This window comes from Myxocyprinus asiaticus, chromosome 7, assembly GCF_019703515.2.
Source record: "Myxocyprinus asiaticus isolate MX2 ecotype Aquarium Trade chromosome 7, UBuf_Myxa_2, whole genome shotgun sequence".
In the NCBI taxonomy this organism is placed as follows: domain Eukaryota; kingdom Metazoa; phylum Chordata; class Actinopteri; order Cypriniformes; family Catostomidae; genus Myxocyprinus; species Myxocyprinus asiaticus.
Window position 1 is genome coordinate 41,566,072 of NC_059350.1, and position 15,360 is coordinate 41,581,431.

General features: G+C 36.9%; 1 protein-coding gene across 2 annotated transcripts in view; it reads right to left on the reverse strand.

Annotated features, from left to right (window-relative positions):
- Positions 1-1,562: 1,562 nt before the first annotated feature.
- The window catches only part of LOC127443394 (ankyrin-2-like), a 54,500-nt gene continuing 40,702 nt past the window's right edge, over positions 1,563-15,360 (reverse strand). The window contains exons 38-42 of one of the 2 annotated variants that reach the window (XM_051701949.1): positions 10,753-10,842; positions 9,237-9,320; positions 8,854-9,018; positions 7,234-7,407; positions 1,563-3,874 (exon numbers count right to left, since the gene is read on the reverse strand). In XM_051701949.1, coding sequence (XP_051557909.1) covers positions 3,854-3,874; positions 7,234-7,407; positions 8,854-9,018; positions 9,237-9,320; positions 10,753-10,842 — 534 coding nt within the window. In that variant the 3' untranslated portion in view covers positions 1,563-3,853. Of the gene's footprint in view, positions 3,875-3,905; positions 4,840-7,233; positions 7,408-8,853; positions 9,019-9,236; positions 9,321-10,752; positions 10,843-15,360 lie in introns of those variants that run through there. The other variant, XM_051701948.1, reaches the window with a different exon arrangement.

Below are 15,360 nucleotides of genomic sequence, written 5' to 3' on the forward strand. Positions count from 1 at the left end.
CACCTACTACTCCGCACATCTTTCTGAAGGAGCCCAATGTTAGAAACAAGTGGCTGAATATATTTTTAACAAGATCCCTGATCATTTCAGTCCAACCTTAGGAGTTTGAGTGGCACATTTTAGCACGGATTGTTTTGCAAAGAGGCTGTTAAAGAACAGAGCGATTAAAAACAATACTGCACTTGGTAGCAAACCTACAGCTGGCGAGTAAGTGTGGCAAAGCCTCAGGGGAAAAAAGTAAAAAATTACGACCCCTTTAATATTATACCCTCAAGCGACTCCGCGAATACATGCGTGGACTTTGTATTTTGGCTTCGCTATACGTAAAACGTAATTTAAATTTATTTAAAACGAATGATCTCAGTTCAGGAGACTCTGTGCTGTCAGTAAAAGTTTAAACTTTGGAAGCATGGAGTCATGTGACAAAACAACATGGCGCAGACCACAGTGGAGTTTGTCTTTGGGAGAAATGCCAACAAAACTGCATCTGGTAAGAAAAATTAAGATTTTACATTGAAACCTGTTTTGTCAAAAGATTAGTCTCTAGTTTCATCTGATATGCCATTTTAAAAATCTGAGCGATTAAAGCGCCTAAAGTGTACTTTAGCAATTTTTTTTTCTTAGAAATCCTATATTTATAGTGCATTATCACACTGAGAATCAATGGGTTCATCCAAAAGCTGAAAAATGTTGCTTTCAGAGGCTTTACACTACCGTTCAAAAGTTTAGGGTCACTTACTCATTCTTTCTTTATTTTTTATTTTTTTTTCACATTTTAGAATAATAGTAAAGTCATCACAACTATGGAATAGTAGAAATGGAAATATGGGAATTATGTTGACAAAACAAAATCCCAAATAAATCAAAACTGTGTTATATTTTAGCATCTTCAAAGTGGCCACACTTTGCCTAGTTTTTGCAGAAATCTACTCTTGGCATTTTCTCAACCAACTTCTTGAGGTATCACCCTGGGATGCTTTTTAAACAGTATTGAAGGAGTTCCCATCTATATGCTGGGCACTTAGTGGCTTCTTTTCTTAATTATTCGGTCCAAGTCATCCATTACAAAAACTTTTTTTTTTTTTTTAAATAAAATTTTAAGTTTTGTAATTAAATAAATTAATATGTTGGCATAATTATATTTTTGTCTACAAATTTAATTTCAAACATTTAAGCATACGCCTTCAGATCAAAAGATTTTTAAGATCATGAGAAACATTTCAGGCAAGTGACCCCAAACCTTTGAACAGTAATGTATATGGAGTTAGGATGAAAATAAGGTGCATTTCGAACTGTTCTGAGACCAGTGCAGACAGACAGCACACTGGAGGTTAAGTCATTCACTAAATAGGGAGCATCCTATAGCTCTCTTTACAGCTAAGAGCATTCACTCCTAAAATCCGACCAAAATTTCGGTTTCAGGCTGCAGATGATGTTTGAACCACTCAACATGTTTGGCAGACATAGGACAATGGTACATAGATTCATAATTTATATTGTATAATTTTATTTTAACATGGTTGGCAGTGATGGATGATGCTGGCCATTACTTTGAATCAGAATTATGCTAATTTATGATGTAATGTCTGTAACATCTCAAAAACATAAATAACCAACACTTCTTGAAACATAATAAACAATTTGATTAAAAAAAATCTGACTTTCTAAATTATTTAAAATTGCACAGCTTAGTCCCACTGCCCACATACTGTATGTTGCCATCAATTTTTAGGCCCATGTGTATTAGGATCTAATAGTTACAAATCAAAAAGGGAAATGGAAAATGCACACAGCAGTCATCCTCAGGTCTCAGGAGGATACCAAATTGAGAGAGAAAAAATTGCCAGGACATGCATTTTATGACACTTATACACTTTTATTCTCGTTCAGCCATATACACACACTGCAGCCTTTGTATAGTGTTTAAATGTCTTTTTTAAAAGTCATATAGTAAACTAATACATGCCTTTATGGATAGATATTTATGTACTATATATGCATATTCTTATCTCCACAGACATAGAATGCAGATTCAGTAAATCAAACATAGGCCAGTCACAGTGAAAGTAGTAGCAGTGTTCAACTTCATGACTTTGCTCTGGTTAGAGGAAGACATTTAGTGCTGTTCTAGGGCCAGTTTCCCCACACCCTTATTTAAATCTTAACTATTATAAGGGAAAAGCACAGCTGGCCTCAGATCAGCACCAAAAGACAAACTCCTCTAACGCAGCTGCATTTATCTGCAGTTAAAAAGAAAATAAATCAACAATATCACATTGTACACTCCTTCCTTGGAATCTGAAGCCAATTGTGATTTGGTGAATCCTAAAGGGCATACAGTATGTTGAGTATATCACAATGCACAGATTCATTCATTTCAATTCTGTTTCACACGTTTCGTTATGACACACGTTTAAATTTAATACATCATAAATAAAACATGATTTTTTTAAACCCCTTTTACTCACTTTCAAAACCAACAAAACATTTTGAAAGCATTAAGTCTCACAAATACCTCAGAGCAATAATCTCTGACGCATACTGATATTGAGCAATATATACAAAACAGAGAAAATAATATAATTGAAAAATAAAATCTCAAATTTCCTTTTTCACATCTACACACACCCATAAAGAAAAGCATACATTCTAATTGAAAACAGAATTGATGAATCATTTCAAACTGAAAACAGAATTGTATGTTTAACATATAACTTGTAGTTTGCCTCTTTGAATTTAAATCCAAGAGCATTCCAACTTAACTTCCTGAGTCCTTCTTAAAATGCTTGCCACATTACCTCAAAGAAAATTTTAAACCATAAGCAAACGTTAATGTGACCTATTACAACAAAAAGCCTGTGTTGAAATGTTTGAAGTCCAGTAATGATAATTATGAGGGTAGGGTTGCTACAGATCACAGACACAAAGAGAGAGGGGTGAGATGACAGAGAGACAAAATTGACAGTCGTCTAACCATAGAAAGAGTCTGACTGTTATTATGTGACTGCTGCTAGCTAAGCATGCCTGCTAATATCCTTACAGGTGGATAATGTGCACTACTGTCTTTTAAAAAATGCATATTATATATAATCTCCATGGACAGATTACACAGACACACAACACCCCAGCAGCTGATAAAGAAGGCAAAAAGTTTGTAGACATCTCAACCGTTGAGATCAAAAGAGCATGTCATGATGTGGCATGATATAATGCAAAGATATTTTAAGTTCTATAATCATGGTAGGCAGTGCAATACAAGTTCTGTTAATTCAAGCTTAAATGTTCAGAATATGAACGATTAAGATTTGTGAGTGAACAGTTTTCTGCTCGATTAAACCCCTTCTAATTTTTTGTTGCGTGTTCTTTACAGTTATTAATACATTAAAGAGAAACAATGGATTAAAATGAAGAAACGAAAGGAAGAATACACCCTTTGGTCACGATGAAAGGCAGAAAAACACACGCATGGTGAACTGGGGAAATAAAGAGAGTGAAAATATTGTCCATTGACTTAAACTGGTCAAACAACCAGTTTTGACAGGAAGACTGTGAGTGGCAGGAGTGAAGTGCACTCTGGGATTGCATGAGCATGGTGCATAGGAGTGGGTAGGAGGATGGAGGGGCTCAAAGAGAAGAGCGATAGAGATTGGGGAAGGAAAATTAAGGGGGAAACCATCACTTTTCTTCAGCTTCGTCCATCTCTTCCTCTCTGACGTTTTGGGCACAGTAGTGGTGAATAAGGTGATGGATGTGATGCTGTAGGTTGTCATGGTGCTCAGGACGATCGTCTATCTGCTCCACGCACACACGCTTCTGTCCCCCAGCATCCCTCACTACTGACCGCCTCTGAGTCCTAGACTTCTGCATCCTCGTCCTGTGAGAAAGTAAGGAAAGAAGGAAGGTAGGGAAGGGAATTAGGGAAGGAAGGAAGGAAGGAAGGGAAGGAAGGAAGGACAGAAATTAGGGAAGGAAGGAAGGTAGGGAAGAAAGAAAGAAAGAAAGAAAAAGATCAGCCTCCCACAGGGCATTAATCAAGATCAAGTGATTATACCCTTATAAAAAATGGTACTGAATGATTATCATATACCATGCTGTTAACTTCAATGTACTTCAAAGAATACCATGATATTATCATGGTGCATGTCAAAAAACATGGTATTAACAAGTCCAACAAAACCTTAAAAAAACATGTTGACAGCATGGCATGTTGTTGTAAGTGTAAAGTCAGATGGGATTGATTGGAGAGAGGAAGACACACTCAAGTCAATTAGAGAGAAATACAATGTAAAAACATGCTTTGTTAAGGTACACACACCAATGCCAAAAAATATTTTACTTGGGAACAAGAATATAATGATTCCAAATCTTAAATTACACATCTATCAATTGCAATAGAAGTTAATGGAAAATGTTCCAGATGTTTCTCAGTGCACCACTATATTGAATTTATGTTGTTAGAAATAAAAAATAAAAAATCAACAAGAACACATAAAGAGGACAGTCATGCAGAATTATGGGAAACGTTGAAAGGTGATCATTTATGGTGTTTTGGATGTAACATCCCAACCTGAATGGCTTTTAAAGATCTGTCCACTGTGGTGGACACCACGCACCAGAAGGTTAATAAAGATTTACAGTATAGTAATTAATAATGGTTTCAAAGGCCATTAAATAAGGCTTCTTCTGCTTGCATGCGCACACACTTATGCACACTCCCACATACACAGGCAATGCCTGTCTCCCAAACCTCCTGATCACAGATCCATCAGGCTGAAGTATTTCCTGCTCTATCACTCGAGGAATCTGCACCTTCCTAAAGCCCCCAAAGTAGCTTAGAGCCTGAGGAAATGAGGCACACACTACATTAACAATAAATGATCCTTATGTGTTAGTGTTATTCCAGACAGGATAAAATGTGATAGGAGAGACATACAAGAACATGATGGAGATATAAAAAGAGCAACTACTTGGGTCATTTACACTGTGCTGCAGAGGATGCCTTAAAGAAATATTCCGGGTTCAATAGAAGTTAAGCTCAATCGGCAGCATTTGTGGCATAATGTTGATTACCACAAAAATTGATTTTGACTTGTCCCTCCTTTTCTTTTTAAAAGGAAAAATCGAGGTTACAGTGAGGCACTTACTTTAGAAGTGAATGGGGCCATTTTTGGAGGGTTTAAAGGCAGAAATGTGAAGCTTATAATGTTATAAAAGCACTTACATTAATTCTTCTGTTAAAACTTGTGTATTATTTGAGCTGTAAAGTTGTTTCAATCATCATTTTTACAGTTGTTTTAGGGTTTACGTTGATACATATTAACATGCATATTATTAATGTTTTGTGGCTATACTTTTAAAACAGTGACTACATTTACATGGACACTAGAAAGCGGCTTATTGCTAGAAAGTGCCATATTGCGAGAAAGCAGCATTACTGTTTACATGCACTGTATAAGCAGCGTACTCTTCACTCCCGTATACATATGTGTCCCTCCTGCCACATCTCTGAACTACCCGCTGAAATGGCCGGGACCTTGTCTTGGCTCCTCAGCACAAAACCTGAATGAGTGGTTGCGAGCCAGCTCCTTTTCTATCCGTATGTTCGGGAGAGTGGCATGCAAATTCCACTTTGTTTGAGGTGTTTGGGGCTCCCAAGGGCGACCCCTAGTGTCACTACATCAACACAATGTCTCGTTCCCTCCATCAGGGAACGGAGGTTACGAAAGTAACCAGGACGTTCTCCGGTCTGTTCACGCACATGCGCACTTCTCAAAAACCAGTTAGAACGGCACTTATGAGTTTACATGGCCACATTAGGCCATGTTCTCAGAGAAAAACCTAAATGTGTTAAACTACTTTCTCTTAATCCCTTAAACGCTGTAAGGAAATCGGCATTCTCGTTTACATGACGTTTTAGAACGGCGCTTTCTGCAAAAATCCTGGAATAAACCATTTTCTTAAGTGCATGCAAACGTGGTCAATGAGTATTTTAATGTTTACAGATTGTCCCCATTCACTTCCATTGTAATTGCCTCACTGTAACCCGCATTTTTGCTTTTTTTAAAGAAAAGGAGGGATGAGTGGAAATACATTTTTGTGGTAATCAACATTATGCCACAAATGCTGTCGATTGAGCTTAACTTTTATTGAACCCAGAATATTCCTTTAAGAAACTGATGATAGGCAATTGAATCATCAGGTATGCATTTAATTTTCAATCATTTAACAGTCTTTAGTCGATTATTCCACTTATAGCATCATTATCACATGTACAGGTGTTTCTCTTTTACTGTAGGTGTTTAAGTTTATCTATACGTTTTTGGCCTTAAAACATTCTTGTGCGTGGAACTACCTTTTTACACCGCTAATTAATAAGTGATTTTTTTTCATGGAAAGGTATGCAAAAAAAATTCTACACCCTGAAAGATATCACTGAAATAAGTGTCATGAGATATCTCACCAGTCTCTGTGACAGCTCTAGACTTTGTAAACAGCAAGCAAAAACCGCGGTCTCTGACGCTTTCTGCCTGTCAGTCATTTAGCGTGTTCTCATAGTGTTGTCGTTGCAGTGAATTATTGAGGCTTAATGCCAAATTCTGATGTATAATTTGTCAGTTCAGGGTGCTCTTTCGCTATTGTTATGTTTGACAACCAAGGGAACATGCTTTGTGTCGGTTTCAATGGTATGACTTTTCAAGTTACTGACCTTGAGTAATCTAACAGAATACGCTACAAATGTAATTTTTCAGCAGGTATTCTGTAATCTGTAGTGGAATACATCTGAAAAGTAACCCTCCCTACTCTGCTTGTTACACACCTGTTCACCTTGCTACTGCAAAATTCTATGCACAACAGCCACAGAGGCAGAATATGATAAATATCACTAGGTAGGTTTACATGTCAGGGACTTCATCTTCTAGTGTAAGGATGACATTAATACATTTGCTTAATAAAATGATGTTTTAATGAAAAGTGTCGTATATATTTTTATTATGAAGTAATTTTTATAAAAGCAATAAGGCATTCGAAGCCGAGCTATATTGTGAATATAGGCACTGCTGAATGGGTTGTAGGCAACAACTATGCAGTACAGCTTCTTAACCTTATTGCTTAAATATAATCAGCATAATATTAGGATTAGTGAATGTAGGAATCTTCCATAAAAATAACATTAATATTCACAATATGATGTTATAAAGATGTCTGGAATGATTGCTGAAATGAGCATCTCACCTGGGTGAAGTCATCTCGTGCAGAGGGCAGGTCTGTGGTGAGGAATGGATCCCCCTCATGCTTCTCCATTATTTCACCATGTACCATCGTTGTCTGGACAACCTGCCTGACCTCTTGATCTCCAGCAGACCCCGCCTTTGAGGCTGACATGCTGTCTTGCTCATGGAAAGTCACCTGAAATGGTTAAATATAGTCTCTTTATTCAACAAAATGTTCCATATTCCCGCATTTCGAAATGTTAATTTAGTTTAAATGATTCAATTCAGGTTAAGTTAATTTAGTGTAAGTGATTTTTATTTGATTCCATTATTTAATCATCTTGTTTTTCATTATGAGAAGCAGCATCATCTTTTCCCATTAAATGACACAGTACCTGTCTTATTTCTTAAATATGTAAGAGTGTGTTATTTTTATTTTTTTTATTATTATTTTATTAGAGATGATTTGTAATAGTGCATTACAAACTAAGGCTAACTAAGAAAGGTATTTCTTTCTCTTTCTCAAATGAATGTGCACAAGAGTTAAAACACACACCTGCAAACACTAGCCATCTAAAGCTATCTATCTTAGCTATTTATATAAGGACACCATGGACTCCTATTGTTTTTCATGTAAAGATTTATATTATGACAACAAACTAGCCCCAACTCAAACCTCAACCCTACCTGAAAAGAAAACTTTGTGCATTTGAATGAAAGCTAATGTGTTTATATTCGATGTTAATATTCTTTCTTGTATGCCAGCTTAATATGCAGAATCAAGTATAAGTAAGGAATTTATAGGTTGATTTTACCTAAAAGTTTAACACTGTGTCTCTGTGGCATTTTCAAAACATTCCTCTGTTTTTATGAGAGACCCATCCAGCCTGACAGAGAGTTTGGGGTGGGACTATCTGTTTGTACAATCAATGGAAGATGGGGTACTTTTTTGAAATCTGTTTGAAAATGGATTAATTGTGCTATTCCGTTTAGTAACGCTAGTGGTACAGATATTACACACCCCAACTTATTTATAAATAATTTTTCCTAAAAAAGAATGTCCCCAAATATCCCTACAGGGAGGTTTAATCATATTAAAGGGATAGTTCACCCTAAAATGACAATTCTCGCAACATTTACTCACCCTCATGCCATCCCAGATGTGTATGATATTTCATCTGCTGAACACTATTAATCCTCCTCCCTGTCCAGTAGGTTGCGATATGCACAAAGTGAATCGCCAAAACCAAAAGAAGAAGAATGTGAAAGTGAAAGAGAAGATTTACAGTAAAAAATTACTTAGACCTGCTTCTCACTCACACCTATCATATCACTTCTAGAGATATGGATTAAACCACTGGAGTCTTATGGATTACTTTTATGCTGCCTTTATATGCTTTTTGGACCTTCAAAGTTCTGGCCACCCTTCACTTGCATTGCATGGACCTACAGAGCTAAGATATTCTTCTAAATATCTTAGTTTGTGTTCAGCAGAAGAAAGAAAGACATACATATCTGGGGTTGCATGAGGGTGAGTAAATGATAAGAAAATGTTAAATTTTTGGGTGAATTAACCCTTTAAGCTCAATCCTAGGGAAAAAAGGTCCACAAAGTATAGCTAAGTAAACCCACAAACACACACCTCTGTTTGATGTCCCTCACTCTTCAGTACTGTTCTCTTCATTACTTTGGAGTACCCGTCTCCCTGTGCCACACTGATAGGCTGCTGAGCGGAGCCCTCCACCCTCACCTGCTCTTTCTCTACACCATCAGATGAGACACATCGTCGAATCACCTTCCGGGTCACCTGGACAGGTAACAGACATGCATTCAGTGTCACAATCACAATAAAAAAAGGAAACTTTAAAAAAAAAAAACATTTAAGGTTGAAAGTAAGCATAAAATGTGAAAAATAATTTTCTAAAGGATATTAAAAAGATAAAGAAAAATGTTTTTGTTGGCAGGCAACATTGTATCATTTGGGATGGATGGATGGATGGATGGATGGAAATCTTGAATGGGTACCTTCTTCACTACAAAGTTTCCCTGTGCATCTGTGTATTGCTCTTCGGTTACAGACTGTGTAGGAATATCTGCAACATCATCACCCTGTTGAAGAAACCAGACACACAATCAATTTATGTCACATGCTAAAGCAGTGTTCTCCATATGAGAAAACAGCTCTGCTGGACTTGGGTAAAGGTTAGGGTTAGAAAAAGAGGAGATAAGTAGAAATAATGTTGAAAATATTATTACAATAATATAGAAAGGTGCACACTTGCTGTAGAGGTTGTCCATTTTATGGTGATCTAGGGTCAACAACTCCAGTAAAACTGTAAACATAATAGGAGACATCATAAAATGTTCTCAGGTCAGAAGTACTTTGGTGTAAAATGGACAACTTCTACCAACAATCGGAGAGCAGGGAGGTAAAGCTGCAGCTGAAAAATGCAGGATATCAGGTAGTTTCAGTATACAAAATGAATCTTTCTTCAAAAGGAAATTAGAGCTGCACACATCCAGGCAAATAATAAGTCAAAATGCTTGATATTATTGCTAATTACAGTGATACACTACCGTTCAAAAGTTTGGGGTCACTTGCCTGAAATGTTTCTCATGATCTTAAAAACTTTTTGATCTGAAGGTGTATGATTAAATGTTTGAAATTAGTTTTGTAGACAAAAATATAATTGTGCCAACATATTAATTTATTTAATTACAAAACTAAAATTTTATTTAAAAAAACTTGGACCGAATAATTAAGAAAAGCAGCCACTAAGTGCCCAGCATATAGATGGGAACTCCTTCAATACTGTTTAAAAAGCATCCCAGGGTGATACCTCAAGAAGTTGGTTGAGAAAATGCCAAGAGTACATTTCTGCAAAAACTAGGCAAAGTGTGGCCACTTTGAAGATGCTAAAATATAACATAGTTTTGATTTATTTTGGATTTTTTTAGTCACAACATAATTCCCATATTTCCATTTCTATTATTCCATAGTTGTGATGACTTTACTACTAATCTAAAATGTGAAAAAAAAAAAAAAAAAAAAAAAAAGAATGAGTAAGTGACCCTAAACTTTTGAACGGTAGTGTATATCACTATTTTTGAAGCCCAATGTTAATGGAACACCCAAAAAACAGCCTCCAGATGGTCTCTAATTGCTCTGTATTACCAATTAATTTTAGGTTTCAATATTAAAGTCCGTTTTGTCTATCTATACATTTCACAATAGTATTTTGAAACATACAGTAACTATGAAATAAAAAATGTAATCTCTTACATTTCCCATTGTCTGCAGAATTGTAAATTATTAGACAGGTCATTGTTTTTATACTGCAGTCATAAAGAAATTACAGGACAGTGAGAGACTATTGTATGACAGTTTTGGGATAGGTTATTCAGCAAGTCTTGGCACACAAAGGTTCAAATGCATAGTGTATGTTAAGAAACAGCTTGAAAGAGCTTTTACACTAAAGCTCTAATATCGAACAAGCACTCTCCAGGCACAGTTCTGAGACCCTCGTTTTTAGGTCTGTACCTGAATAATTACTCTCCTTCGGACCACTCTGGTGGTCAGCACATCCTCATCAGAGCTATCCGACAGCACACCTAATGCATCATCAATCTCCTAACCAAGCAGTATATATAAAATATATAAGATATAACAAAAAATCATAAATATTTTTGTACAAATAAATGTATTGGTGCCCCCTCTCATACACTCCTAAGACCGAACTCAGAATTTGTGAGCATCTGCCAGAAAGATCAAATATCAAGTGAAGTTTTGTTTGGTTTAACCCACTAAGGCAAAGGTACACATAAAACAAGAGAAGGGACATCAAAACATTATTAACTTGAAAGCATGCACCATCTGTATAGAATGACGTTCTTGTATGAAACATCTCTTTAACTATCAGGTAAATCAAAACAGAACCATCAATCAGTTGTATAGTTGTTAGTTAAACAAATAATAATAATAAAAAAAGAACTCTTAATGTTTTATTTTCAACCATACAGTTATTGTCGCTGTAATATGTTAGCGTATTAAGGATCTCGCCTAAAATGCCATCATAAATTTAATACATGCATCAGACCTATTAGAACAAGCCATATAGTAGATTAAGAATGATTACAATGATATTAAATAGTGAATGTGACATGATCATTTCATTAAACAGAGCTTTTTGCTTTTTTGCTTCATTTTTGTTCCCATACAGAGTTAGGTACTTTCCTAAGCAGCTTAATTAAATCCACCTAAATAATGAAAAGAAAGGTTAACTCAAAGAAATCACAAACCATCTCTTTGCTGTACACTGTAAAAAATTAAACTCCGAGGCACTTGAAATATATCTTGAAAGGGTTCCAACGGTGTGGCACTTGAGGAACCCCAAATTTACCTATTAATTTTTACAGTGTAGAGAAAACTCATCAGGAACTAAAATCAGGTAGCTCAGAGAAGGATGGGGTCATGCTCAGGACTCTTACCCTCCTCAGATCATCATCATCATCATTATACTCATCCCCTCCTCGAGGAGGAAGCTCCTGAGGAGTTTCTGCAGAAGAATCCAGTCTTTTCTGCTGATTTGGAAAGCAAATGTCTTTCTTCTGTGCATCATCGTTGGGTTTATGGATGATGGGAGGAACCTCAAAGTCTTCACTGTCTGATGATCTGTTAGACCAGTGAGGGCTTTCGTGGGTGGGACTTTTGACAACTAGTTGTTGTTGTAGTTCATGAATAGTAGACTTCAAGAATTTGTTACTAAGGGCCATGGCACCTTTCCAAGTCTCTTCTTCCTCTGGTTCAGAGTAGTCTGAGATGGTCTGTTTGCAGTCGAAGAAAGTCTCAAGATCAGAGTCTTCATGTTGTTGATTAATGCTAAATAGGTCTTTGGGTTTTGTTTTTTTAACCAAGGTTTTGCAAGGTTTTTGTACATCAGTGGGGGAATGCATGTCTGAGCCACACTCTAATTCTTTTTTTTCACTCTGATCAGTTTGAGATGTAATATCTTCTGGTAACTCTCTTGATGTTCTTTCAATTATTGAATGTAATTCTTGGGATACATCAGGATGGTGTATTTCACTTTCAACTCCAAGAACTGGTGAAACACACACCTCTGAGATGTCTGGTTGATCAGATGATGGGTTTTCTGCTTGAGCTGTTTTCTTAAGTTCCTCAAACGCTAAATTCATGTTAAGACTGTCTACTAGGGGTTGAGAGATCTCAGAGAGACAACGGCCAAAATGTTGGGATTTTGCACCAGACATAAATGTTTCAGACTGCAGTCGTTTTGAATCTTTGGAAATGATGGCCTTGCCATCACTATCTTGAGAGAGCGGTAAAGCTACAGCATCTTGGGAAACAGGTTCCTCAAGTGCTGGATTCATGTTACGAGTGACCACCAATGGTTGAGAAGACTCAGAGAGACAACGGCCAAAATGCTTTTCTTCTGACTGCTGGGATGTTGCACCATACATAAATGATTCAGAATGTTGTCGGTTTAAACCTTTGGATATAATGGCCTTGCCAGGCACTGACTCTTCAATACTTGCTGATCCCGCTTCAGAGGACTTCTTCTCAAAGTCAGTTTCTGGTGTTTGTGGACTGATGTCAGATCTAAAGAAGGGAGAAGTTTCTCTGAGCTGCTCGGTTTCCCTTTGAATCCATATGTCTAGGTCAGTCTCAGATTGGAACAACGGTTCATTTTTAAAGCCATGAGTGTCATCTTTGAGAGATCCATGAGTTAAATCCATGGGTATACATACTTGCTCCTTCTCAGGACAATATTCACCTTCCTTATCATCATAATACTCCACCAAGGTTTCCTGTTTGTGCCCTGGAGATTCTAATGGCTGCAGACATGAGATTCCATGTTCATGGAAATCAGTTTGTTCCTCTATCGTAGGAGCAACTTTGGTAAAAATGGGCTCAGAGGGTTGCTGTTGGGAGCTGTTGGTTTCAGATTGCTCTTGCTCTAAAATTTTGATCTCATGATGGGTGGATGAAGATGCAGAGTAAATTGTATGAGAGGTTTCAGCTGGATCTTGCTTTTCTACTCTATGGCTTTGCATTGATGACACTGGATCCAAATCACTGAACTGTTCTGGTGTAAGAAAGACCTGATCTGATTCTGGGGAAGTCTTAATGAGGTCTGGAGTCACTCTTGAAACCCCCTGATACATTTCAACAATGTGTGAGACAGTTTCACCAGCTTTGCTTATGGTACTTGGAAAAGCATGAAGTGAAAATGAAGGACTAATAGTTTGGCCAGGAGTTCGGTTGCTCTCAGGAACCAACCCATCAGTTTCAGGGAGTTCATCTTCATGGCATGGAGATGAATGTGGGGTGTCTGGAGTTTCATTAGATTCAAAGAGCTGTCCTTCTAAAGATTTTTCACTACTTTCTAAATCACTTTTTTCATACACTGGTGAGACTTGATCCAGACACACCAAACTTTCATCTTGATACTGTGGTTCTTCCAGTTGAGGTTCTCCCACTTGACTCTCTGGTGAAGTGTGTTTCAGTAGATCAGGCACTATGTGGTCAGGTTCAGCTGTTGACAAAACTGAATTCTCACCTGATGAAAATCTGGCAATAGATACCTGACTGAAATCAAAGACATTATGAGATAGCTCTGTTGATTGTTGGTGGAATTCTGACAGACTCTTCAAATCCACTGATGATGGAGAGAGACAAGCATTTTCATGGTCTGAAAGTTCACAATGCACTTGATGTTCCTCCTCACATGATGCTGAAACCTATGGGATAAATTATATGAGGCATGGAAAAGTATGAAAAGGGAAAGAGATAAAACAGAAGATGTCATTGGCTATACATCAGTGATTCCCAACCAGGGATATGGGTACCCTAGGGAATAAGTAAGCAGGTTTGAGGTAGTACATGAAAACAATTAGATTTTGTTTAACCTATAAAACAAAATGTATGACTTAAAAATAATAGGTATTAGGGCTGGGTAAAAATAGCCTACAGATTTTCAGATTAATCGCAATCTTTATTTGAACGATCTCAATATTGATTCTTAAAATCCCAAGATTAATCTGCGTTTTGAGAGGAAAAGTTTGGTTTGACTCATTCCGTATAATGTGTGTCCAAAGATGAGATCCATGCAATCCATTTGTCATCAATAATAAATCTTTTAATACCCTTTCTACTTTTTACAGTCAGTTGTTGATAAAAAGCAACAAAAAAGAAACATATTCTAATGAAGAAGCCATGCGACTCAACTCTCGTTAATATGCGCTCTGAACTGCCAGTTTTCCTAAAGAGACAGTTCCATTTTAGCACTTGTTCTAGTACATATTAATGTTAATACTTGTAAATAGAACAAATTATGCATGTGAACAATAAACATGTAGGCCTAAATATGACCAAAATGATGAAAAATTAATGATAAGAGGTGTCAAAATTAACGTGTCAACGCATGCAATTAATTTAAAGTGTTAAATGCGTAAACATTTTTAACGTGAATAATGCATTTACCAATTTGACATTATATTCTGAAATTGTATTCAGCTCTGTGTGAGTTGTAAACACTGGTTGGAATAAAACGGAACCTTTGCAATGTGTCAGGGGACATTACACTGACGTACACATCACAAATACACACACAACAGTGATTCCGTGTCAATGATCAAGTGATGGACAAAGGAACTCTAACCATTATTTTTTTGGTACAAAACAAACCCAGCTGGGACTTGTGATAAGCCACATTCACACGACCCGCTGGAGTGAAGCATCAGCATTTCCCTGGTGTTGTGTTGCACATCTATCTTACCAGACAATTCGGATGAAGTATCATTACATGGACAGTGCAAGCGCTAAAAGCAAAACAAGATGTTTTCTGCAAACACTTTTCATGTGGAGTTCAAAGCAGCACGATTAAGAGCATGTGAGCGGAGTGAGAGCTGAGCGTTGAATGGAGTGGTGATAATTCCACCTGAGCGGAGAGCGCCTTTTTGAAGATTCCACTCTGCTCGCTCAGGCCATTCAGCGCCGCTCACTCAACCCAGAATGCACTCGAGATATGCTGGTTTGGGAACCTGCGAAATAAGCAATAAGCCTTCGGCTTGCTCACTGGGGTTATAAATACAATTATTATTTAATTACTTATTTTTAAACACAATTCAC